Consider the following 26,068-nt stretch of genomic DNA (forward strand, 5'->3'; position numbering starts at 1 on the left):
GGGTGGGTTTTTTGCCCATCTCCCAGTTACTAATGCAATCTGCCACAGCAATGTCTAGTGCCATGACTGTGTCCATGCTGCAAACCTTGTGCCAAAGCAGAGGAGGGAATAGAATAGAATAGAATAGAATAGAATAGAATAGAATAGAATAGAATAGAATAGAATAGAATAGAATAGAATAGAATAGAATAGAATAGAATAGAAGAATAGTTCAGTTGGAAGGGCCCCACAATGACCATCTAGTCCAACAGCCTGACCACTTCAGGGCTGACCAAAAGTTAAAACATGGTATTAAGGACATTGTCCAAATGCCTCTTGAACACTGACAGGCTTGGGGCATTGACCACCTCTCCAGGAAGCCTGTTCCACGTTTGACCACCCTCTCAGTAAAGAAATGCTTCCTAATGGCCAGTCTAAACCCCTAATGTCCGGTCTAGACCCCCTGTGGTGCAGCTTTGAACCATTATGGCAGCTCTGACCTGCTGCTGCACCCTGGGACCCACCTGGGCTCTGAGCTCCTGCACTAGCCCAGGGGTCCTTGCGCTTGGCACGGGAGGGGTTAACCACGAGGCATTGCTGCTTTCCTGCAAAATATTGACTTAGTAGCTGGCACAGCGGGAGAAAAGAGATTTCAGGGGAGATCCACTTGCTTTTTTTAAGACAAACACCCAAAACCCTCCCCAGCCACCCACCAACCTCTCGCACCTGCAGGGTGCTGGGGGGCTCTGGGGCCAGAGCAGAGTGCGAGGGCAGCATCAGCCGAAAGAGTTAACGTGCGGGCAGGGCCGGGAATGTGTGAAGGCAGCATGTGACTGCAGGTGGGGCAGGGCGGAGTGATGAATCACTCTTTTGCTTTTCCTCTTTTCACTTCTTGCTGTTACCTGTCCGGCCCCGGCACTGTGCGCTGGCAGGAGCCTGAAATAATCGACCAGGGCGATGCACAAGCGGCTGACGGAGACGCTCGCTGCCGCGAAACCCACCGCTGACCCAGTTCTCCAGGAACGATAGCAACGGGCAGCGTTTGGGCCCAGAAATCCTGCTTTTCTCTGCCTTTATTAAGCTGTTTTTCTTGTTCTTTTTTTTTCCATTTTTCATTTTATCTGGTATTATCATTGTCTTGAAAGAGCGGAGGATGAGAAGAGCGTGGACCCGGAGGTAGAGGACCTTCCCGACGGTGCACATACGCCCGGGGCCGCCTCTGCCCCGTCGCACAACCCCGGCCGTGGGAAGCTCCAAGTTTTCCTCGCCCGGAGCCCTCTCGCTGTGCAGAGCCAGGAGCAAGCAAGAAACCCAATCCTCCTCCCTGGCGGAGAAGAGCTCTGGTGTGGCAGGAGCCGGTGGAGAAGGGAGCGGCACATTTCCCCAGCTGCACATTGAACCGAGGAGGGTGAAGCAAAGCAAACCGTGTAAAGACTGGGGAATAATTAATTCCTTATTTATTGCCGACATCCGGCGCTCGCTGGGTGTACAGAGCTCCCTTCGGAGCACCGGTGTGCGTGGTCACTATGGCTTTCTCCCAGGTGCAGTGCCTGGATGACAGCCACGTCAACTGGAGGTCCAGCGAGTCCAAGCCTGAGTTCTTCTACAGCGAGGAGCAACGCCTGGCCCTGGAGGCACTGGCCTCCCGCGGCCCTGACGCCTTCTATGAGGTCCTGAAAAAGGAGAACATCAGGGACTTCCTCTCCGAGCTGGAGCTAAAGAAGATCCTGGACACACTGGAGACGTACGACCCCGGCTCTGAGTACATCCCACGCCACGGCAGCAGTGCGGGGGAGAGTGAAGGCGATCACAACAGCCAAAGGGATGAGCAGGACGTGGCCCCCTCCCTGGAATACTGGCCCCAGAGGTCCGACCGCTCCATCCCCCAGCTGGACCTCGGCTGGCCCGAGACCATCGCCTACCGCGGGGTCACCCGCGCCACCGTCTACATGCAGCCGCCCATCGAGGGCCAAGCACACATCAAGGAGGTGGTGCGGAAGATGATCTGCCAGGCTCAGAAGGTGAGGTGCGCCGCGAGGACAGGGCAGGATTTGCTTCGGGCTGTCCTGCCAAGGACAGAGCCTAAAGTCCTGCTCAGTCAGGCAATCCCCGTCTTGTGGGGAGCTCTGTCCAAACAAAGGCATCAGGGTCAAGCATTCGGGTTTTTCCATGTTCATTTGATGTGACCAATATTTGAGGATCAGGTTTTGCTGAAGATGCTGTTAGCCTGGTCCAACATTCCCTGGAAGTGGACCCTTCCCATGATCCATATGGCAGCATCGTTAACCCCAGGGTCCCTACAGGGCTGTGGGGAAAACCACCGGGGAGAAAAAGGGGTTGAGCTGCTTCTCAGCTGGGAGCCCACAGTCCCAGGCACCCCACGATCGTTATTGCCAGAGCCCTGTGTGACTGCATGTGGCAACACGCAAGAACTGGAGGAGCCAAACTCAGCCCTGGGGCAAAGCAGCCAAAGCCACTGGTCTGGTGCCGATGTATACGAGGGTCAAGTTTGGCCTGAGATTGCTGCGGTGCTCCAAGCTGGCCTCATCGTGGCTGTAAGAGGAAAACGATGAGCTGATGTGCAGGACAACGGAGGTGCCAAGGGGATTTAGGTTGAGATTTGTCCTCCCTGTGGCATCAAGCCAAGGAGGAGAGACTCGGGGTGCACAAGCGATGGGGTCAGGCTGGTGTCATGGGCAGGAGGACCAGGGAAGGAAGGAGATGACAGCACATGTTGAAGGCCAGCGGTGGTGGGCAGAGGTTGCTGGTATTTCCCAGCAACCCAGTCCCAGCTGGGAAGAGCAGGAGGGGTCAGTACTTGCTAGTTTCATGGTGCTTTGAAGCCATTTGAGCTCTGTGCCTCTGCTCCCTTGAGAAATCCAGCCCCAAGGGAGGAGCACCCCAACCCTGGGGATCCTCCAGCAGGAAAACGGGGAGACCCTGCCAGGGTGGCTATGGAGCAGGGAGAGACAGGCTAGGATGGATCAGGTCCACCTGGCTCCAGAGACCCCTGTGCCGGGGCCAGGGACTGTGATAGGGTTCGCAGATCCTGGCAGGAGAGAGGGAAGCCTGGTGGCACCCAGCCATTGGAGCCTCTCCAGGACCAGAGGGCCGGGGGTCTGAGCACAAAGAGCCCCAGCTCAGGCAGGAAAACTGATCTCCCAAAGCATCTGAGGCAGCCGGCTCACAGAGACGGCTGATGTGGGGGACTGGGGCTGCCCTGCTGCAGATGGGAGCCGTCCCTGGCCACTGTCACCTTGCAAAAGTCGAGGTGATCTGTCTTTACCTGCAATGTTTCCCTGCCGAAGGGCTTTGCAGTGATGGCAAAGGGAAGGGAGGGCTGAAGTCCCACAAGATGGAGAAGGGGAGAACTCCCCCACGACAAAGAATGTCTCATCTTTGGGTCTTTCCGGCTGCCTCTGACCCGGGCTTGCAGCTCCTGCCTGGCTTTGCCTACTCACCGCTTCCCGCCTGCCCCCACACAAACAGCATCTCCTGAGTCATCTTACCACCCTTCTGCTCAGCAGAGCCAGGCAGTTGAGTCAGGCAGCTGCCAGGCCCTGCTGCCTGCACCATCCCCACCTCTCCTTGGAGCCTCTCCAAGCCACAGAGATGTGGCTGTGGTTGATGCTGCTTTGCTTGTCACCGGTACCCTGATGCCCCGTGAGCAGGGCTGGGCTCTGTCTCCTGGTTCAGGTGGTCCTTCATAGTGGGATGAGACGAGGTGACACCACTGGTGACATGCAGGAACCTGCTTGGAGCGTATGCACCCCAGGAAACGTAAAGATGGGTGTGTGCTGCAGTCTGCAGGGTCTGGGGATGGTGGGAGTTACAGGGTCTGAGAAGGTCTCTCACCCCGTATACGAGGACCACAGTTACTGCAGCTGAACCTGCTTCCCACGGCTGGGCCCAGGTGACCGCTGGTGTGGGTGCTCCTAAGGGTGGGGACACTGGGCTACACCCACCTCTTCTGCACCCGAAGTTTTCAGCCAAGGCTTAAAGTCTTCACGGCAGCTTGGAGGTGAAAGGGTTTGGCCGAGGAAGCCGAGAGTGGACAGAGGGACAGTCTGGCTGCCACCCCATCAGATGTCACGTAGGCTGGCCACGTGCCCTGTCCTTCCTGTGGCGTCCTTTGGGCCACCCTGCGGAGATCCCTGCTGAATTGTCCCATCCCTCTGGGCAATGGCAGTGCTCTTTCTCCACCTGCGACAGAGCAGGAGCTTGGGAGAGTTTCAGTATCGCATCGCAGAGGCTGCCCCTTGCTCCAGCCGCGCTCAAAGACGCTTGGTCCGACATGCTGTCAGATGCCGAACACCAAACATCAGCACGTGGCTTTTTATCTCGTGGCCAGAAGAGCAAAGTTCACCTGAGCCTGGCTGAGGAAAGTTCAGAGCCCACGTGAGTGATGCTGACGCTGGGTAGGCTCACGGCAGCTCAGAGCTGGGGCGAGGAAGCCAAGAAATGAGATGTGAGGCCCCTTTGATGGTGCAGATGAACCTACTTGTTTGCAGGAACAAGGCCAAACGCTGCCGAGTTCAGAGCCTCTGCTTTGCTCTGCAGAGAGGCAAACCCAGGCGAGCTGGAGCAGGGGATGCAAATGATCCCTTCCTCTTTCTGGGAATAAATGGGAGAGAAGAGAGGCAGGATCCTGCGGCCACGTTCTTGCTCTCCCAGCAAATCCCCATCTTCATGGCCAGCGAACGGAGGTGGTCAGGGACATGGTGCACTGCTGGGCTTCACCCTGGAGACCTTCACCAGGTCCAGCCGTGGCGCAGCCATCTCTCCCTTGATGTGTATCCCCTCGGGCTGCAAAACTCACAAGATGGGTAGGGAGGAAGACTTCTTCTCTAGATTTGGCTCTATCTGACCCGAAAGCAGAGGAGGCTGAAAACACTGACCTTGGCCAAAACCCACCAGGGACAGCAGTGAGTCTGACCTCCTCTCTGCACTTGAGGTTCCAGGTTGGGATTGTGGTGATATAATTACCCTAAGCAACTTCCAGCAAAGGTTGGGAGGCCCTATTAATTACTGTTTACAAAACCTTCTGCCGTTCCTGGATGAAAGGGTCGACAGGAGAGAGCAATTATTAATGTTACTTGTCCCACCTCTCCCTCATCCCAACATGCTTCCTCTAATTGTGCCTTGGTGCCTGCCTAATTTATTAAATGCCCACGTGGTGTGCCCCAAAAGTCATTATCTGATGATTCAGAGTGAGCTAATAAAGAGCCGTAATTTCCTCTATAAAACATGATCCTGCAGTTTATGTGTACATCTAAGCCGTTCAGAAAGATCCCAACACCATCTGCCCAGCGTCCAAGGGGACGCGATACTCACCGCTCCTCGGGGTGTTGGGACCTGGCCCCTGCACATCATCCGTGTCCAGCGGATCTTGGCAGCTCCTGGGACCCCGAGAAGATTCTTTGCAGATTAAACCCTGTACCTGGGTTTGGCACAGACCCAACCCGTCCCAGCTGAGGTTCAAGCGCAGGCAGCCCAGCCGCAGATGTCACCGCTGCGGGTCCCTGGGCAGTCACCGCACTGGGAGCGCTGCCAGCGCTGCCCTCGCTCTCCCGGCCCGTTTTGTGCCAGGGCAGCACATTGGCACGCTGGCGTGAGATCCCGGTGACAAACCGAGGCCAAGCCTGTCCTGCAGGCAAGACGCGGCGGGGAGGGAAGCAGAAGTGCTGAGCGGCGACAGGATGCACCAGCCGAGCAGGAGGAATCGGGTTGAAAATGTGGGCAAACGGGTGAGAGCCAGGCTGGCTCCCTGCTGCCCGAGCCAGCCGCCCCGGGCAACTGCCTGCAATGTGCTGCCTGTTCGCCATCCCTGTGCGAGCGGTGCTTGGGATGGGGGATGGCACCCTGCGCTGCCTGCACCCCTGCACAGCATCTTCTTCAGAGCCATAGCAACGAGCCAAGGCCTTGGGAACGCCAGGACCGCAGTGGGAAAATGCCCTCTTCCTCCCAAACTGAAGGCAAATGCTATTCTCGTCCCCATTTATAAGACCTCAGCGATGCCCAGAGAAAACGTGGCGCACAGGCAAAGTGACATGACCATGGCCACCGGGAGCATCAGTGTCAGAGATGGGAGCAAAGCACCTGCCACCAAACCCACCTCCTCAACCAAGGAGACACCATCCCAGCTCAGGTGCCCCTCACCCAGGGCTCGCAGCAGACAGCACAGCTCCTCCCCAATTACTTGCTGTAAATGGAAAAGCCAAGCCCTGAGCTTTAGGAGTAGCTTTGAACCTGTTCCACTTTACATCATTGGCGAGACAATTGCAGCCCTTGCTGGGCAGCCCATGCAAAGTGGGCACCTGGTTTTCTGCCTCAGTTTCCCCATTGGGACAATGTGGACGTGCAAAACGCACGAGCAGGTGCACAAGGGAGTGAGGATTTATCCTTTCATGGCAAAGCCTGTTGAGAGGCTCTCGGGGTGGGGGGGTAAATGGGAATTCAGTTAAAATCAAGTCCCCTCTCGTTCGGCACACTGGCACCTCCCAAAATGCTGGTGTGGCGGGGGGTTGGGGGGGTCAGGGCAGCACTGGAGATGGCGTGGGCTGGGGCTCCCTACGCAGCCTCGTTCCTTGCCCCATCGCCTGCAGAAAAGGAAGGGAAGAGCCAGCAGTGTCATAATGCACAATCCTCTTCTTAATTAGAGCTCTCCACCTCCTGTGGCACAAAACTAATTACAAGGCAGCTTGGTGCTTTGAGAGCCCCAGACTTGGACGTGCCTGAGTGTGCAAGCGCCAGGCACCATCCCGATCCCTTCCTTCCCGAGGGAGGAGCATCCCAGGGTCTCCCTGTGTCACCCCACGGCATGCATGCTCCCATGCTGGTGTCCCTCCCCGGCTCGGCCACATGCTGTGGCCAACAGAGGGTTGGAAGGGCGAAGGGATGAGAGCACCCATCTCCCCCTGGCCCACGGCACCTTCCAGGAACAACCACAGAGAGGGGGAACCGATGGGTTTCCAAGCATGGGACGATGACGTGCCAGCGCCCCGATGACATGCTGCTTTCCTGCATGGCTTTTGCCACCACATGTGGGATGAGGGGAGGCAGGCATGGCTGCGGGGCTGCTACCCCAGGGTTTGCACTGAGCTGCTCAGCTGGGCTGCAGGCAGCTGCCTCCAGCCCCTTTGCCTGCACACGTCTCCTGCTGCAGCTCACCGTTGTGTCATGGGTGATGCCATCTCCAGGAAGGCAAAATCCACAGGTGTGGAGTGAACTTCGGTGCTCAGGCAGCCATCCCAGCAAAATCCCAGCGCAGCTGGACGCGGCACAGATCCACCTTCCTATCACACACGGGACTCACCCCCTCCCTGCCACGGCAGCAAATGCCCCGGGTACAAAGGCACCATTGCAAAGAATGGTGATGCTGCCGTGTGCCAAACCTTGTCACCGCGCAGGGCGCTGGCACTGCCATCCCGGGTCTGCTCCACTTTCGGATAGTGAAGGGATTGTGCGCAGCAGGAGCGGCACCCCGAGCACCCAGCAGGCTCCCAGCTACACAAGGACTGGGCAGCGAGCCCAAGACAGACACGTCAGCAGCCCCGATGACAGAAACAGCGCCTGTCCCCGGTGCTCTGCTTTGGCCTCACAGTGGGGAGCTGACCTTGAACCCAACCACATCGCTGCTCGCAGCAGCCCGGACTTGGAACAGCAGGCAGTCACAGGCGCTGGGAGCTGCAGACTCCTGGCTGCTTTTAAGTAACTTCATCAGCTCACACCCAGGCCTGTTTTTTAAAAGGTATTAAAAGGCATTTCAGCTCCCAAATGCACCTCAGGAGTATCTGGATACTTTCTACCAAACTTATGAGTCGATTTTAGCTGTTTTTTACACTGTTTCTCTCAACACAAGCATGCATAACAACACCAGAGACAGCAACCACCCCATGCAATATGCCCTCGGACACATCATCACATCATAGGTTTCCCGTTTTGGTGCTCCCTGTGATGGGGCTGTGGGAAGTGCTGGTAGCAAAGGGACACCAAACTTCTCAGCCAGAAACTGGATTCTGAAATTTGTGGAGCTTGTTAAAGGCAAGAAAGTTAGATTCACCCTCAGAAATCAATTTTTCACAAGTATATTATGCTACGGGCCACCACTGGAGACCAAACCTCCCATAGTGACAGCAAAGGAATGGGACTGGGGGTTCCTGTTGTCTACCCTCAGGCTGTCCAGAGCTGGGGGCGGGAGTCTGGGCTCCCCCACACCAAATCCCAACCTCTGAGAGAGAGAGATGTTGCTTCAGCTCTTAGAAAAACAAACAGCAGCTTGGGGTTGTCACCCAGACTCATCTCTCTTCTCCCCTCTCCAGGTCATTGCGGTGGTCATGGACATGTTCACTGATGTAGACATCTTCAAGGACCTCCTGGACGCAGGTTTCAAGAGGAAAGTGGGAGTCTACATCATTTTGGATGAGACCAACGTGAAGCACTTCCTTCAGATGTGCGAGCGAGCCCAGATGCATGCGGGACACCTGAAGGTAAGGATGGCCTGAAGGGTCGGGGGCCAGGTCCTCCAACATAGGGAGATCATCAGAGCTATCAGCCCTGCTCCCTCCTGTCTTGAGGGGATCACAACCCCCAAACTCTGGGCAGTGCTAGAGGAGTTTAGTCCATTTTCCCTGTAGTCAAAGCTGAAGGTGATGCCCAAATCCAGGAGCAGCAGGATGGAGGGAAATGGATGAGAGATGGGGGATGTGGATTTCCCCCCAGCAAAGCTGGATGCAGAAAGCCCGGGGGGCTGCTGGTACCCAACCAGAGCTGGCTTTGCGGCAGAGGGGTGTTCAAGGAGCTGCAGCCTCAAAGGGTGGGCATGACTCAAGCAGGGCACTGCAAAGCCCAGGGCAAAGCTACGTGCTCAGCTCCTGGTGAACAAGTCAGCAGGAGGGAAGGTACAAGAGGCAGATGCTCTGCCAGGGCCAGATCCGCGCTGTCGCCAGCCCCATACCTGCTCCTGCCCCAGGGGTAGGACTGGCAGGAGCAACCACCAGCCGGTTCTCTTGCTTTCGGGCTTTCCCTCAAGTCAGAGGCTGGAATTAAAAAACTCGATTTTCCCCTTTTCCGGAGCCTCCGCCCCAGCACAGGGCTGGGAGCAGAGCAGGGAGGCACCCACACTGCCCGCGGCCCCAGCAGCTGCCAAGGATGCCCTCACCGGGCAGCACACCGACAGGACCGATCTGCCCGCACATGCCGCGTTCACCGGGCCCTGGAGGTGCTGGCAGCTGCACATGATACCGCTCCTGTGCACAAATGCTGTTCGAAACAAGGGAAGATAAAGCAGCGCAGGGGATGCCTGGCAGCGTGGGGGCTTGGTCCCCAGCCCAAAGTGCCCCAAACCCCTTCCACATCCCTGTGCGTGTGGGGGGTGCAAAGAAAATCGCCTGGCACAGTGCTCGTGCAAGGGCAGAGGAAGACAAAGGGGCAGAGATAGGGAGGGGGTTATATCAGCCTCAGGAGTGGGGACTCTCGCCCCAGCCACAGGGCAGAGTCCCAGGCTCCCCGCTGGGCACAACGCTCCCATCACAGGCATCGGATGCAAACACACCAGCGCAGCCCAGGAGTTTCACTTCAGGGCTTGCAGACACCCCTTTCCCGACTGTACTTCACCTGCTGGCTGCGAGTTGCTCAGCCTCGCCTGTTGCTTGGCAGAAAAATGATGTTTCTGCGCCTGACGTCACCTGGCCGCGCTCACTGGCTGCCAAATGGCTAGCGGGGAGGCCCGTGCCTGGGCAAGCTCGCCAAATTTGCTTACAGTGAGGGCGAGCTCCCAGCTGAGCAGGAACACGTAGGAGCCACAACACCCTCACATCGGGTTGGAGCGGGGCCGGGACACAGCGGGGGCTCAGGCACCCCCACCCCAGGGAGCTGAAAACACCAGCCGGCTGAGCCTCACGCCTTCCCCGGCCACCAAGCCTGCTGACCCTGCTTAATTGCTGCTCACAACAATTAAGGCAGACTCAGCTGAGCTTTTACCCACGTCCAAACTCCCCAGAGAGTCTGGTATCCTGCAGACTGCTGCTGCTCCAAGACCAGAAAAGCCAGAGCTGACGCACACCGGTGTTTTAATGCATTAGCAACCCCGGTGGCAGGACTGGAAAAGCAGGAGAACATCTGCAGAGCTCGGCAAACGTCTAGAAGTTGGGATTTGCCACATATCGCAGCCAATTTGCTGGCATGGGATGCAGCAGGGCAGGAGGCCGTAAGGAAACCAGGGCAGTGTCTGGGAGCTGCTTCGTAAGGCAGGAGATGCTAACGAAACGTACGTCGTTATCTCGGCGCCTTCCGCGCTTCGCAATTAGCAAGCCAGCTTGGGCAAGGCGGTCGCTTCGTTGAGCAATGGGGAGTGATTCAGCCCGTCCCGGGCTCGGCAGCCGGCCATCGCTCTGGGTGCTCGCTTGCTGCGCGCTCGTCTTGGGAGAGATTAAATAAACAGATCTTACTTAACAGCAGCAATGCGCCGGGAGCGAGGAGGAAGGGAAAGGTAACCGGCACTTGGCTTCTGGGGAGCTTTGTTCCCCTGGGTGTTACCCAAGAAAAAACCCACAGCTGCTTTGTGCCTTTGTGCAAAGGTCCGGCTCTGAGCAGGAGAGATCGAAGCTCTGGGAGAGCTGCGGGCCAGGGACGTCCAGGCTGGCCATGGCTCAGCCCTGGGTGCAAGTGCACCCTGGGCACTGGCGCTCCTGGCAGCCCCATGTGTAGGGACAACATGGGACAGGGATGGGAATTGCCACCCCAACCTACTCACCCTCAGTGCCACCTACTGCCAGACATTGGGGTGTGCTCAGCACCGGCTTCCCCCCAACCACAACAGGCAAAAAGGAGAACGCTTAAAAAAAAAAAAAAAAAATCAAATGCACAAAAAAACCCCACACAAACCCAAATTTCTTCACTCAGTGTGTAAAACTTCCCTGGAAACCCGGTCAGGAAAGCCTTTGCTTTTGCATCACGCTAAAACCAGCATTAAATCACCGTCCCTCCTGCCAGGAGCACATGAGTCGGGACCAGAGGTGCCTAATCTCAGCTTGCACCCACGCTTAGGGCTGTGCCAGGTCATGGTCTGCAGGGAGAGAGGAGACCCCAGGAGAGCAGATGAGGAATGCTGGAGGTGGGGAAGACAAATACTTTTGGTGCTTTTTTTTAAAAAAAAAAAAAGTTAAAAAAAAAATCACAGCACAAAAAACACAACCATGGAGGGCATGACCTAGTGACGACACGGTGCCTTTAGCAATGGCGTTACCAACATCCCAGCAGGAACAGGAATGCAGATGCTTTCATAAGAAAATATTTTCTCCCCACCCAAGGGAGACCATTTACAGTGAAAGATGCTATCTGCTCAGCTGCAAAAATGTGCTGGTGCCCTCCACGGAGACACACAGAGCCATGAGCCAGACTGAAGATAAAAAACATTTTCTCAGAGCCAGGGCGGCCCCTCTGTGCCCGGGCTCCCTGGCGGGAGGACACCCCGCTCCCCAGCCACCTCCACAGAGACCTGCCCTTTTGGCCCACGTCCCCAGGTTTCGTTCCCAGGGGTGAAAAGATGTTGCCCCACTGTCTTTTTTTCCCCACCCACCCCTAAAAACAGGGCTAGATGCTCAGATTTAGGAACACAGCAAGCAGGGAGCCTGGTGGAGGACAAGTCTGCTGCCACACGTGCACATGGTCCACATGTGCTGTCCTGGGGTCACCACCTCCCCCTAAAACCCTTTGTATGTGTCCTGCTGAGGAGGAGGTGAAGAATCACCTCTCCCATGGTGGCATTTGCATAGATTGCAGGAGATGGAAAGCGTTTGGCAGCACTATCACACGCTGCTCACCCACGGATGCATGCAGCGCCGAGTTCAAGAGGTAGAAAACACTGCCTGACACATGGGCAAAGCAGGAAATTCTTGAAGGCAATTTGATGGTTTGCTGCGTGGCTTCAGGCAAGTTATTTTATCTTCCCATCACCGTGGCCTCCTCTGAGTTGGCCATGAAGAGCATTTCCCACTCCTCAGAGAGGCTGAGAAGCATCTACGGGGGCATCCATGGAGGGGTGAACGATGGTCTGAAGACCAGCCCTTTGCTTCTGCTCCTGCTCATGCCTCTACCTTTGTTTTGCAGAATCTGCGAGTCCGGAGCACAGGGGGGACAGAGTTTTTCACACGCTCGGCCACCAAGTTCAAAGGGGCTTTGGCCCAGAAGTTCATGTTTGTGGACGGGGACCGGGCCATGTGTGGATCCTACAGGTAACTAGTGGCATCTCCTCTTGCCCACCCCATGGAGGCATTGGTCAAAGGACCGACGCAGACCCACGTGCCCAGCACGGCCCCAGGACCCCATCCCAGACTTGCTCCTCTCCTCCTAAACTGGGAGATGTTTTTGCAAGGCCAGCCTGAGATTTGGAGTGGGACCCAGAGGGTCCCCACTGCCCCGCAGCCAGGTCTAGGACTCCCCTCCTTTCTCAGAGGTGGATGGGATGAGCACAAAGAAGGATAAAAGCACCAAACTGCAGCCAGTCCTAGCTCTCACGTTGATCTCAGCTTTTCCAGTTAAACATTTCCTACCTGAAGTATCTTCCAATTTGTCCATTTCTCACTTTCTGGCCACAACAAAAAACACATCCATTTATGAGTCGCTTCTCTTAATTAACCCACACTGAGAAAGGAAAAGTGGCCAACACTGAAGTGAAAAACTAATCGGCCCACAGCAAATACCTTTTATTTTTACTTCAAGTTCCAGTGTGCTCAAGACTTCAGCCCTTCATTCTAATTTGGGATGAGCGCTATTTCTTCGATCTCATTATTATTAATGTTTACAGTGAGATCATGCCCCTGATAGCACCATCAGTCCTCCAGGGAAAGCCAGGGTTGGGGAGAGGCGTGTTATTTACCAGCAACCACTCAGAATGTTTCCAACGTGCTTCTGTTCCAGCTTCACCTGGTCGGCAGCAAGGACAGACCGAAACGTCATCACGGTCCTCTCGGGCCAAGTGGTGGAGGCATTTGACAAGCAGTTCCAGGAGCTTTACCTTATGTCCAAGGGAGTGAGCCTCAAGTCCATCTCCATGGGTGAAGAGCCAGAACCCGAGCCCGTAACGCTGCCTTCTGTCGTGCCGGTGACCCCTGCCAATGCTGTGGTGAAGAAGCTGATAAACCCTAAATACGCCCTGGTGAAGGCCAAGAGCGCCGACCAGATCAGCAAGACTTCGTCCGAGAACCAAGACAAAAACCAGAAGACAGACAACAAAGGCAAAGCCCTGCCCGAGGGCCAGGCAGGCGACAGGCACGGCGACGTGGCAGACCTCTCCCTGCTCATCCACCCCGGCCTCCTGAATCTGGAAAAAGCCAACATGTTTGACTATTTGCCCACCTGGGTCGAGCCTGACCCTGAGCCTGGGAGCGAAGTCTTGGGCTACATCAACATTATTGACCCCAAGATAAAGAACGTGAAGCTCTCACAGATGAACCGCATCAAAGTCTGCGACGTCTCCCAGGCCAGTGCCCAGCACCGGCAGATGCTGAAGAACAGGGAGATGGAGACCAAGAAAAACTCAGACCAAGAGCCACATCTGGTGTCGCCCTGTCAAAGACAGACCCCACAGATCCCCATGGATCCTGCGGTCCCTGCCACCAGCCCCATCAAAGGTGCCAGCTGGACAACGAAGCAAGCAGGAACGTTTGCCGCTTCACCATTGGGCCATCGCTTGAAGCCACCAGAGGAGACACTGGAGGACATCAAGCCCCCAGTTCCAAAGCCAAGGACCATCCCTGTTGGTGTCTTTGTGACCAAAGTCATTGTGCCCTGTGACAGCAGCACCGCCCCAGAGGGTGACACACAACCACCGCCAGCCGACCATGTGGGTGGAAAGCCAGAACCAGAGGAGAACCCCAATGGAGCTTCAGTGGAGACCTGCCATCTCCAGCCAGACCAGCCGGTGGCAGGGCCACAGGAGGACAAAGGGCCTCCCTGTGCCCACAATGGGCTGGGAGAAGAGGAGGAGGAGGAAGAGGAGTATATCACTCTCAGTGACCAGGAGAGCTACTCCAGCAGCTCTGCTGACCACAGCTACCGCCGCTCCAACGCCTCCTCCATCTCAGACGAGTACTTTGAGGTGAGGGATCGCTACGGGCCGCTCCGGCGAACCAACTCAGATGTCACCCACAACGGGGAGATCCTTCCCATCCAGAGGAAGCTCAGCGACCCCCACATCAGCCGAGGCACCTTCCTCAGTCCCCTGGGGAGCCTCCCATCCCTGAAGCATGTCCACGTGGAGGACGTGACAAAGAGGAGGAGCAACGCCGTGGAGATTAGGTGTGTGCTGCCCCGCACCATCCTGGATGGCAACAGCTCCTACCCCAGCAGTGCCACGCAGGTAGGATTTTTGCTATAAACTTCCCTGTGTTTCTCCACCCTACAAAAGGTTGCAAACCTGGAGGTGACCCAGCCAGCTCAGCCAAGGCGTGGTGTCATCCCCAGCTTTGGTGTCGCGTCCTAGATGCTGAGATCAGGCTTCCCATACGGGAGAATAACGCCCTACACGCGGCAATGGTAGGAGTCATCCAAGAGGTGCTCTTGGTCGGGAAGGTGGTGGCTATGCCACAGTGTTTGGTGTCTGGGAGTGCAATGGGAATGGCTGGTAAAGGGGAGGTTTTCAGGAATTAAAGATTATCCCATGGCATCAGGCTGTGGGACGGAGCCCATCAGCGGTGGCATCATGCCCAGCCAGGGACAGACTGTGCACACAGGCGTGTCCTTCTCAGGCTTGTTTTCTAGCTCCTTGCAAAGGTGATTAGCATCAAAGTAAAAGCGCTCGGACACATAATTAGGCAGAGCAAGACAGCAGAGAAACAGGGACGGCAACCTCTGTGGGCGAGCATTGCAGTCAGCAGCTTTGTGGCTGATCCACGAGTGACGCCAGACCTTGTCACCCCACGGGGTGCACGCCAGCATCCCCACCACGGCGGGAGCATCGCCCCATCCAGGCAGGGGGATCGCAGGGTCAATCCCCTATTTCCACCCAAGCGCCGCAGCCTCTTGCACCACGTCCAAGCATTCTCAAGGCTCCCCACCAGCTGGTTTTGGGGCATTCAAACCCCCAGGGCTGAATCAGCAGCCGGAAAAAAAAAAAAAAAAAAAAAAAATTTCACTGAAACCACCTGAGGTTACCTCAGCTGAGCATCTCATCTGTATTTATAGGGAATTAAATTTACCAGCCTAGAGTCCACTTGCTTCTCCCTTCCCAGCCAGTGACACAGAGCTCAGAGCAGGGTTTTAATCCTCACACATCAGCTACCCCCTCGCGTCCTGCAGAGCCATGCAGGGTGAGGAGCACTGAGCCCTTTGATGCTCTGTGACCCAGGTCCTGGTTGCCACCTTGCTGAGAGTTGGCCAGGTACGTTGGTGCTCCTGCAATAACTGGTTCTGGCCCTTTGCTGAAAGGCAGATAATTAACACACCACCAGGGTTAGGAAAGCCAGCGCTCAGCTGATGGAAACGTGCAGAGAATTGTTTCTCCTGTTTGTAAAAATAATAAACCAAAGCAACCCTTGATCAACTCTCTAGAAACCTTGAATCTGACAAGAATCACCATCAACCCCCACCAAAATTTTTTATTCTGGGTCCAGATTTCTTATGTGCTGGCCTGTAGCCCAAAACACAGGTGGAGGCTCACTGAGGACAAACATCACTTTTTCCATCACATTGAAAAGACGGCACCCAAGTTATCCCTGGAGCATTGCGTTGCCTAAACACGTGCAACCCTGTTCACACCCGGCGCCACGGTTGAGAGTGCAGTAGCGTTGGGTGATGCACGGCGGGCACAAGGAGAGTGTTGGGGACACTCAGGTCCTCTCCTGTCCCTCTCCCTCCTGCACACCCCCCAGGTCTGTGCAGAGCAGAGGTTTCCAGACAAGCCCCCTTCCTATTCATCACTTAGCGACAGGCAAAATACCCACCCCGCCAGTTCCGCGCCCGCACGGCCGGGCCCTTACCTGGGTACAGGACCCTGCTGATCATCCCCGGCATGATGATAACGAACAAGGGCAGCATCTTCAGGTAGCTGGCCAAGATGGAGCCGGCCTTGGCATGACAAAGGCTCTTTGCAGAGAGCGACCGCTGGACGATGACCTGTGGGAGAGCCGGGCAGGACGGTTGAGCAGCCGCCAACACCTCCTATTCCACATCAGCCTCCTCCTTGCCAAACTGCATCCCAAGCATCTCCAAAGGCCAGAGCCACTGGGCATTGGGCCCAAACGCAGCTCCCAAAAGCAGTGTAGATGTGTACCCAACCCACGGGCTGGGTTTCTCTCCAGACCAGCAATGGGTTGGTGTTATGCCATAGCACCACTAAAGCCCAGTGCAACCACAGCAGCGTGTCCTCCTGCCAGTATCAACCATTCCCCACCACTATCCTCTTCCCTCTTGCCCCTTCTATTCCATCTCAATCTCCTCCACAGAGAATGGCCACAATGAAATGGACACCAGGCCCAGCCTCCTCCTACCACAGCTCCACCACCCACACAGCTCAAACCACCACACCTCAAAGCTCTGGCCAAGCTGTGTCCATCCACGATACAGCCAGCCCTTGCACGTTGAGGCAGTCTCCCTTAAAGAGGCAACATCTGTAGGAGATGCTGACTTTAAAAGAGCTCAGACTCTCCCCAAAGGCTTACAGAGAAGTGCTCAGCACCCAGCAGGATTCAGCCACTCCTGGCTCATGCTACTGGTGGGCAGGAGGGATGGGGTGACAGTTCCTGGGGTGGGATGCTCGGGGAAGCCGTGGTTCAACTTCTGCCCAAGAGCCAGAACATGTCAGGAGCCACAGGACCAGCCCCCAGCTCAGGCACCACATGCACCACATGAGGCACATGATGACCTCTAAGGGAGAGGAGCTAAATCACCCTTAGTCCTTCCCACCTGAAGGCATCTCAGGCCTTAACACTGATTTTAAGCAATCTAGTTAAATCAATCTAGCATTACCTAAGCTAAACTGCTTTAATGCAGCCCTCCTGGTCAAAGCAGAAGGTGTCTGCTTGAGGACCAGTGAGGCCGTTGAGATATTGGGACTAAATGACTGAACACCAAGACGATGCCACAGCACAGTGGAGATGCGGCGCTGGCGGCGTGGTGGGGGTCACAGCAGAGGCAGGGCAGGTCGGTGCCGCCAGCTCTGCAGCCTCCCAGCCCCGGCTCATCCCACCATCAGCACCTGCGCTCACTAGATTCAATCTTGCCCGGGTACGTCTGCACAGGGTGCAATCACACCTCCAGATTGCGGCGCAGACACACCCAAAGAGAAAGATAAATATCTGGTGACCACAGCCATGCGTTAAGGCCTTACCCAGTCCAGAATTAAGATAAATGGTGCTCAGACCCGATCCAAACATGTGTCTCAACCCAGCTAATCAGAGCCTCCCCCGCAGTGGTGTTGCAGCTCACTGTTGTCTCCTGATCCCACCTCCTCTCCCAACGCTCCGTCCTTTCATCTAATCTTGGTAGCGACCTAATCCCACAGGTTGGGTCTGGATGACTGAATGCTCTTTGGGCCTGAAACAAGCACTTAGGTGATTAAGACGGGTGTTCAGGCTGCTACTGGAGAGAAGGTGTTGCGATGCTACTGGCATCCTTGGTCCTGGATCTCCAGGCAGCAGTGACTTGGCTCAGGGCAGCCTCGGGGCTGCTCAGGAAGCGACTGCTGAGACGCTGCGATGCACAGGACAGTGTGTTGCCAGAGGAAGAAATCAGAGGAGTAGCAATGGTTAAGACTTGAGGCAGTTCTGAGCTGCCACTGGTCTCCGAAGAATTTGGGCAAGGGAGTACACTGAGTGGCAGAGGGATTTGTCCATGAGGACCAAGTCCATGGCACAGACACACGAAGAAGTGTCCTTGCAGGCGAACAGCATCCTTACAACAGGAGTAGCTCATCTCTTTCTCTGCTCTTTAACAAACAGGGAACACACATCTACCGGTACCGACCCAGGAACCCCGCAGGTAGAGAACAAGGCAAGGAGGTCTCCTGCTCACCGACTCACGAGAAACCTCCAGGGGCCACCAAATACAGAGGTGATGGAGCCGAACCCAAAAAGACCATTGCAGGCAGCCAGCCCTACTGGCAGAGCAAAGCCTTCAGCCCCAGCAAGACCACGCAGCCCAGCCACCTCTCACCAAGCAAACGCTTAACCTCCCTGCCCGAAAGCCAGAAGACAACCGAGGAGATGAGGACACCCCTCGGCATCCCGCTCTCCAAACTGTCCCAGTCCAAGCACCTCAAGAACAGGGTTGCGGGAGCCCCGGGTGCTTCTACTGACTCCAAAAAGAAACCCCCTGAGACCACCAGCCAGAAGGACCACTAGATGCTGGTGCAAGTGGACTTCCAGGGCAAGAGTGGTAGTAGAGCGTGCCTGGACCCCAGGCAACGCTGTGTTACAAGGGGCAGGGGATTCTTGTTTACATTTACCTGGTCAGTGCACCAGTACCACGTGGCCATGATAGACAGCCCGAAAGTCATCCCGGTCCAGGGCAGATCTCCAGAGACCGGGTCTCGGAAGAGGTGCATTGCATCCGCTCTGGGCAGGTGGCAGGTAGTGTTGGGAACAATCTTGGACGGCACGGCTTTTAAATAGGCCTCTTCCAGGTTGGGGTAACCTCCGATCTCGTTAAAAGCTGAAAAGCATCATTGGGGGAGGCTGGTTAGAGTCGAGCAAAACCCAGTGACCTGTGAGATCAGCTGGCAAAACGCTCGCCAACTCATTAACTCAGAAGTGCTGCCCAGAGAGGGAGGGCTCGTTCGTGATTGTGTTTTCTTCTAGTTATTTAAGAGACTCTTCTATTAACATTTTGCACAGCAGGTCCCATCACAGTCCACCCTCCCTTCGGAGGGTGACCCATGTTCTGGGACAAAGACTCCTCAAGGGACCCAGCTCTTTTGACCTTGTACTGTAAAAGCAACCTGTTTATTAAAGCTCCCCGGTCCCAGAGCAGGGGAAACTCACCTAGAACTATTAAAATGCAAGATTAAGTAGCCTTTGACTCGATATACTACAACTCAAGGTGCCCTGGCACAAGTGTCCGGCCAAACATTTTCTACCCCTCTGAGTGTTTCCCCAACAGCCCCTATGCCGTTACATCCCCAAACCTCCAGCAAGAGCAGTAAAAAAAAAAAAAAAAAAAAAAGACCCTCTTCAATGCATTTTTCCTAGGAAATGGGATCCAAGGTCTGGGTCTTAGTCTGAGCCCTGCTGAGGAGTACGTGCCATGAACAAGCCCTAGCAAGAGAGCCTCTGAGCCCTTGGCAGCTGCCTTGGTGCTCCTCCTGCCTGCACCGCAGCCACCAGCCCCCAGCAGCAGCTGCCAACCAGCCTCGGGCTCTGCCCCAGCCCCCCAGCACCTCCCTGCTCCTGGGGGGCAGGGGCTGAACACTCCTTGCAGCTCCCCTGGTACCTCCAGCAGGAGAATTTTGGAGCCAGAGGCATCATTTTTCAGAGGGAAGGAGGGATGGGAGGCACCCGCTCTGCTCCCCCCGCGTGCTGCAGCCACCCACACAGCAGCTGTGGAGGAGATAAGCAGGGAGGTGTGTTAGCACCCCCATACCCCACAGCAGCTGCTGGTGCTCAGGAGAAGAGAGGAGGCTCTGGGGCCTCCACGGATCTCATGGAGGGGAGACTCAAAGCAAGACCCCTGAGCATCCCTCGGTGGATTTCCCTCCGCCTGGTCCAGCTGTCGCATCCTGCATCCCTTCCGCCCCCACCATGGGCTCAGTCTGGACCCTCAGCTTGGCCCCCCTCAACGTGGCAGCGTGGGGTGGGAACGTGCTCCTGCGCAGTCGCCCTCCTGCAGGACCGTGCCCATGAGCACTGCTGTCTTTAGACCGAGAGCAAATCCCGCAGGCATTGGGTGCTGGACACTGGGATTGCCATCAAGTCCCAGCTTGAGCAAATCCCAGTTTCCAAGACACCCATCCTGCTCCGTCAGCCCCTCCAGCCAAGGACAGCCCTCTCCCTGCAGCCCTACCATTCCCAATTCACCGTGCCCTCCCCTTTGCAAACCAGCCCCCCATATTTCACGAGAAGTCAGCATTTGTAAACTCCTGCTCTTGCGCAAGCAGCCCTGGCCCCGCTCCAGCGCTTGGTTTATCCAGGCACTGGCTACTCCCAAGCTTTGCATGGGCGTTGGGCACCAACAAAGGCTCTCCAGAGGCAGAGGGTGAGTGCTGAAAGCAGAGATTCGCGCCCGGGGGTGCGGGCCTGCTCCCTTCCCAAAGGTGTTCACCGACAAGTCACGACACCTACGCCTGCCGAGACGGAAGAGCGGGGCAAAAACCTCAGGGCAGCGGGAACTCAGCTTGCAGATGCCAGGCTACAGCCCGCGGGCTCTGCCGTGATTAACATCCCCGCGGTGAATGCCAAGCGGGTGCAGGATGGCACGGTCTCTTATCTCTGATGCCAGAGCCCAGCAGAGCCACTGCCAGCACCACCACCCTCTGAAACAGCCACTGAGCTCTCTGGGAAGCAAAGTGGTTTGTCTACAACCCCTTGGTCTGTACCCGCTTGTTGTCTGACTCGAGACTGCTCTGCCCAGCATCGCACCCAAGAGGATTTGCACAACCCTCCTGCTCTCCCTGGGGAGATGCAGCCTCAGAGCCAAGTGATACAGTTTTTTGTCCCTTCAGCAGCAGCAGGGGAGGCAATAGCCTGGGCAGAGCAGACCTGGAGCAGTCACAGCTTAGCAGATGAGCGTTGGCATCACTACTGATACAAACAAGCTAAAACATGGGGAATATCCTTTATTAGATGAACTTGACAAAACCAAGCACCCTTGAGGCACACCAGCCTCCAGGTCCTGAGGTCTCCTGAGACCTGAGGAAAAAACCTGCGTGACCAGCAGCTTGTCTTTTGGCTCCCCTGGATCATTCCCTCCCCAAGCACCCTCACCTCCCTGCACACACCATGCCACACTTGCAGGTTGGCAAAGCCAAAGAAATCTGGGCTCTGCAGTCGCCGGAGGGGATTTTCCAGGCCTTGCCTACCTGCCCTCTTATTCTGGCTCTGCGTTGCTGCACCCAGCCAAGTTTACCAGGCACAAGCCTCAGAGAGCCCCGTGGCCAACTACAGCTTCAGACAACGATCAGCCATGTCCAAGCACCTTGTCTAACGCAAAGGCTACGGCCACCGCTCAGATCTGCTTCAACAGGCAACGTGCTTCTCTGCCCAGCACTGCTCCTTGCTTCTGCTGCGGTAATTAGTGTTATTGTCACTTCTCCAGGAAGTATCTGTCCTTTCATTTGGTTTTTATAAATATATCTTGCTGTGTACAGGCCTTGCCCAGGAGCAAGCTCTGCTTTTGCACAAGGGAGCAGCCGTGGGACCGGCCTGGCTGCAGGTCTGGAGCTGCTCCCACCTCCACAGCAGAGCTCCCGTGCAGCACTGGGTCAAAGCCTTTCCTACCTGCCCGCCTAAGCAGACTTCTCCAGGAGATGGTGGAAATCATCTCAGGAGCGCCTCTGGAAACTATCCTCTGTAGTTAAACACCTGCCTTTGAAGCTGGGACCTGACTTTTTGCCTCCTACTCCTCGGGGCCAAGAGCCCCGATGGCAGAACAAGGCTGATGAAAGCTCCCAGCCTCGCAAGGGTGCTCTGCGGCTAAATGTATGGAGACACAACAGTGCTGAGTGCTCAGAAAGGGCTGGTGATGAACCACGCTCCCTCCAACCAGGAGGAAGGCACAGCACCATGCTCTGCATCCCCAGGCAATCCCCTGCAGCAGTGCCTCGTACCAGCACCACCTTCTGCCACGCACATCCCTGTGCAGTGGGATCCTGTCTGAAGACCTCACTGCAAGTTTCCTGGAGCAAAACTGGAAACGCTGCTTCGCTGTCAAACACTTGATCAGTCTCTCGGAGCTCACGGACTAAAGGCAAACATGAGGAGTAGTGATGACCATGGGAAGGTCACCAGTGCTGGGGAGAGTCCCCCATGAAGATGCTTCATGGCATCTTCACCCAGAGGAATGGCACATAGGGGAAGTACAGTGGCAGAGAGGACACAGGGACCACAGACTTTTAGGCAATTGCTACGGGCTAAAGTCCTGCTGGGCATCTTGGCCACCAAACTGCTCAGACTGAGTCTTTTTATTTATGTCCAAGACTGCCTGAGTGGGAAGAGAAGGTCCCCCTGGAAGGAGGGCCTGTGCTGTCCCAGCCCTTACCTTTCACCGCCAGCACAATGGCTCCGAGGACCATGATGAGCGTCTGCAGCGCGTCGGTGTAGATGACGGCCGCCAGCCCCCCTGCATGAGAGCAAGGCACAGTGTCAGGAACATCGCCAGCTTCGGGCTCGGCTCGGTCCTGAACCCCAATAAAGCTGCCCGCACTCGCGGGGATGTGCCTGTCACCGGCCTCATCCTGCCAACACCGCGGTGATGGGGGGCTGCAGCGGGAGCGTGAAGGGGGAACAGCTCCTCCATGGGTCTGGTGTCAAGGGGCAACAGCACCCCCATAGATGGGATGGGAAGGGGAGCTGAGGGATGGCCGGAGCCGGGGGATGCAGCCCCACGTCCCCACGCAGTTGGGAAGATGCCAGCCAGCCCCAGCCCTGGCTCTTGGGATGCAAGCAGACCACACTCAGGACGTTAATCTCATTATTCATCCCACCTCTCCCTAACACCATGATCTCCCCTTCGTACACCCCTCAGCTCTTCTCCCAACCCTACAGTTTTATTTTTCCAGCAGCTGATGCTTCGTGGGGTCCCCCTTGGCCACCCAGTCATCAGCATTTCTCCCTTTTCATCCCAAGCTCTCCCTCCAGACCTGCTGCAAAGCCAGGCCCTGCTCACCAAGCCAGAAAGCAGTTACTCAGCACACGAACAAAAGCATTAAAAAGTAGCGGAGCTAGAGAAAATGGGTCAAAAATTGAACCAGTTTCAACCCGAGTCACCGACTCATATCCTGGGAATTCAGGGCTGCACCCTCCCGGGCCGTGACTGGGAGTTGGACGGATGTTCTCAGGATCAGGGTGACGCAGCGATCACACCCTCTGCCTGAGCTCACGCTGAAATGCCTTACTTCACAACAAGCCTTGTAGGCAGGAAAAAAAACCCAAGATGGGATTTGCTTAAAACCAAAGTCTTGCAAAATCCACCACGTTTCGGATATACTTAAACTGTTTCTCGTTTTGATGGCTGGGACGAGATAGTGGGGGAGAATTTACTGCCTGGTGTCGCCACTGGCCCTACCAGGGGAGTGAACATCCCAGCCAAAATAATAACCAAAACGTCTGGCAAACACACAGAGTCCTGTGGGACTGCAAGCCAGGAACCCACAATTCCCAGCTCCAGCTCCAAACCCTCGTGGCCTACAGATCACAAAAGGACCGTATAGACTGACCCTGCACAAAAATAGCTGGTCCCACAACGGGGAAACATGGGCAAGAAATATTCCCGAAAGCTTTGCAGAGGGAAGGCAGCAAGTTGTGTTGCAGGCAAGTGGGAGGGAAACGAGTTGTGTAAAGAACTCTCAGATTGTAGATTCCGTAGTAACAGTCCTGTAATTGCAGAAGCCCTGATTATTGCTGTTACAAATAGGTACATACACAAGAAAGCATTTAACTACATGATGGAGGAGGAGTTACTACGAATGAAAAAACTGTAATGACAAAGGAGAGGTCACGCACTGAGTCACTGCCTGAGCCGAGGCTCAAGAAGGATGTTCAGATACTGGCTGGATAGGACAGGGAGTATGAACCCCATTAGTATAAATCTCCAAGGGCGTTCCATGAGAAATAAATAAATAAATAAAATAAAAGCAGGAGTGTAAGTGGTGTAGTTCAACCAAAGAAGAAAGATTGAGGCCAGCAGACGCTGAGCAACCTACCCGCAATGGTGTAGAGCCCTGTGACCACCAGCATCAGGACGGTGGCGAGGTAAAGGTCCCAGCCCAGGCAGACTTGCACGAAGAGGGCCCCCGAGTACAGGTCCGTCTGCGTGAGGGAGAAGAAACACAGGCTGGGATGGGTGACATCGCTTCGGCCAGGCAGCACCCACGGGCTGTTGCAAGAGTGGCACGGCAGGAAAACGGTCGACACGGTGGGTACAGCGAGGACATTGTACTGCACGTGCCAGGAGGACACCTCCCGAAGCCAGCGCTGAAGCCCGGGGTCCCACGGGGGTCACCGTGTCACCACTGTAGATGGGTGCCACAGACCACCTTCCCCCAACCCCCAAATTGTGGATCTGCAAATGCAGCCGGGCTCAGCTGGATGCAGACAGCGAGATGGAAGGGTCAGAAACGGGATGTCTCAGGGCATCAGTGCTGCCACAGCCTTTGGGAGCAAAGCAGGGAGCTGGAGATACTCAGCCCCTTCCCAGGATCAGACCCTGACCTGAGCTTGCTGCTCTGAGTACCTCCAGTTCCCCCCACCCTGCTCATCCAGGTGGCATCTCACCATGCTTCCTGCAGAGCCCTGGAGATGGGGCACCTGGTACCAACCAAGGGGCTGTGCTCCCCCAGAACACCAGCACCCTTGAGTGCTCCCTGGAGGCAGCCCAAGCCAGCCCCCCCCAGCCCAGTACACCCGTGCTGTTTCTGCACCCCAACAGCCCCGCGGGGCTGATGCACGGGGGTGGCTGTAGCTGGTATTTCATGTTCTGCTTGGCAGGATTCGCCCTCCTGGCACCCCTGCTGCCAGCAAGGAGGCTGCCAAGGACCAGCTCCCCCCTCTCCAGCTGCAGCTCAACGGTCCGGGCCGTCAGACCGGTCAGGAGGGTGGCAGTGAGCCTAAAAATTCTGCTGGGGGCAGGAGGGGATCTCCTCCCAGGTGCAGGGGCTTTTCACAGTACTTGAAAGCATCTGCAATGCCTTTAGTGATGGATGGGGCAGCTCTGCGCCACGTCGCCCGAACCATTTAGCGGTGCTCGGGTGGGTGCTGGTGGGGCAGAGCGAGGTGCTGCCGCAGCATTTCCACCTCTGCGGCCACTCCATGGTGAGGAGCACATGTGGGCAGCCCCAGCGTGGAGCACAAGACCACCAGAACTGTTGTTCCTGAGCCTTGCCCCAACAACAAGTCACCTCTTTGCTGAGCATCTCTGGGAAAATACCTCCTCCTGGTTTTGCACAGATGGGGAAACCGAGGCATGGGCATGTGGCAGAAGTTGCTTTTGGCCCTGAGGGAGAAACAGCAGCCCAGGGGTCCTGCACCCCGATATGGACCAGCACAAACATATCTTCCAACGCAAGCCCTGACCTTTGCAACCCCCATTGCAAAGCCCCTGGAAGAGGCCTGAGGTTTCTGCTGGGCCACAGAAGGACAGACCGACTCCACGTCCAATGTGCTCCTTCACCCCCCGCCCCCCCGAGTATCTCCTGCACCTGTGTCACGTCCCACAGGGATGTCGGGAGCATGTCTCTGCCCAGAGGAGCATGCGCAGGCCTGAAGCTTGCTCAGCTGCTAAACTCCCTTGAGATGACTGACCCCCCAAAAGCGACCACCATTTCCCACCCATGAGAGGGCTGGAGCCACACAGGGAGGTCTGGTCACAGTTTCGTGGGAATGAGATTCAAAGCAGAGACTGGGGAGGGAGCTGGGGCACCTCCTCCAACAAAAGCAGTGATGCCGCGGGAGGAAAGGTCCAGGTGCAGCAGGTAGTGCCCATGCCACCACCATGTCTCCACCCACAGCCGAGATCCAGCCATCCCCAGCGCTCAGCTGGGTTACCGTCACAAAACCCTTGTTTGGAAAAGGAAACAAGGCCAGAAGGGCAGGAAAAGGCAAGACAAGCCGACTCCACGCCCTCGCCCAGAGCCGTGACGGCTTCCCACAGCCAAGACATCAGCTCCAATTCAACTTCTTTCTTCACACACCTCCCAGAAACCATCCCCCAGAGAACAGGGCTTTCTTGCCCAGTCATGCGGGAACAGTCGGTTGTGATTATAACATGGAGGACTGGTGCTATTTCCCATATCACACCTCCTTCCCCCTACTCTGCCCTTCCTCCTCCCAGCACTGCTCCAGCCACCTCACCGTGCAGGAGCTGAGCTGAGGTGATGAAGAGGGGCCACGCAGGATCAGGCAATGGAAGAACCAAGGTGTGTGCCACCTAGCAGGGCTCCATC

At 56.1% G+C, this 26,068-nt stretch overlaps 2 protein-coding genes across 3 annotated transcripts in view; one reads left to right on the forward strand and one right to left on the reverse strand.

Moving 5' to 3' along the window:
- The window catches only part of SLC5A10 (solute carrier family 5 member 10), a 39,262-nt gene that overhangs the window by 7,250 nt on the left and 5,944 nt on the right, over positions 1-26,068 (reverse strand). For both annotated transcript variants that reach the window (XM_074885596.1, XM_074885595.1), the window contains exons 5-8: positions 23,831-23,936; positions 22,168-22,248; positions 18,422-18,627; positions 15,957-16,092 (exon numbers count right to left, since the gene is read on the reverse strand). In XM_074885596.1, coding sequence (XP_074741697.1) covers positions 15,957-16,092; positions 18,422-18,627; positions 22,168-22,248; positions 23,831-23,936 — 529 coding nt within the window. The remainder of the gene's footprint in view (positions 1-15,956; positions 16,093-18,421; positions 18,628-22,167; positions 22,249-23,830; positions 23,937-26,068) is intronic.
- FAM83G (family with sequence similarity 83 member G) lies at positions 1,406-18,503 on the forward strand. Its single transcript, XM_074885594.1, has 5 exons — positions 1,406-2,000; positions 8,301-8,468; positions 12,088-12,212; positions 12,898-14,338; positions 17,916-18,503. The coding sequence occupies exons 1-5, from the start codon at positions 1,506-1,508 to the stop codon at positions 18,315-18,317; spliced, it is 2,631 nt and encodes an 876-aa protein (XP_074741695.1). The 5' UTR covers positions 1,406-1,505; the 3' UTR covers positions 18,318-18,503.

This window comes from Strix uralensis, chromosome 16 (genome assembly GCF_047716275.1).
Source record: "Strix uralensis isolate ZFMK-TIS-50842 chromosome 16, bStrUra1, whole genome shotgun sequence".
Taxonomy (NCBI): Eukaryota; Metazoa; Chordata; class Aves; order Strigiformes; family Strigidae; genus Strix; species Strix uralensis.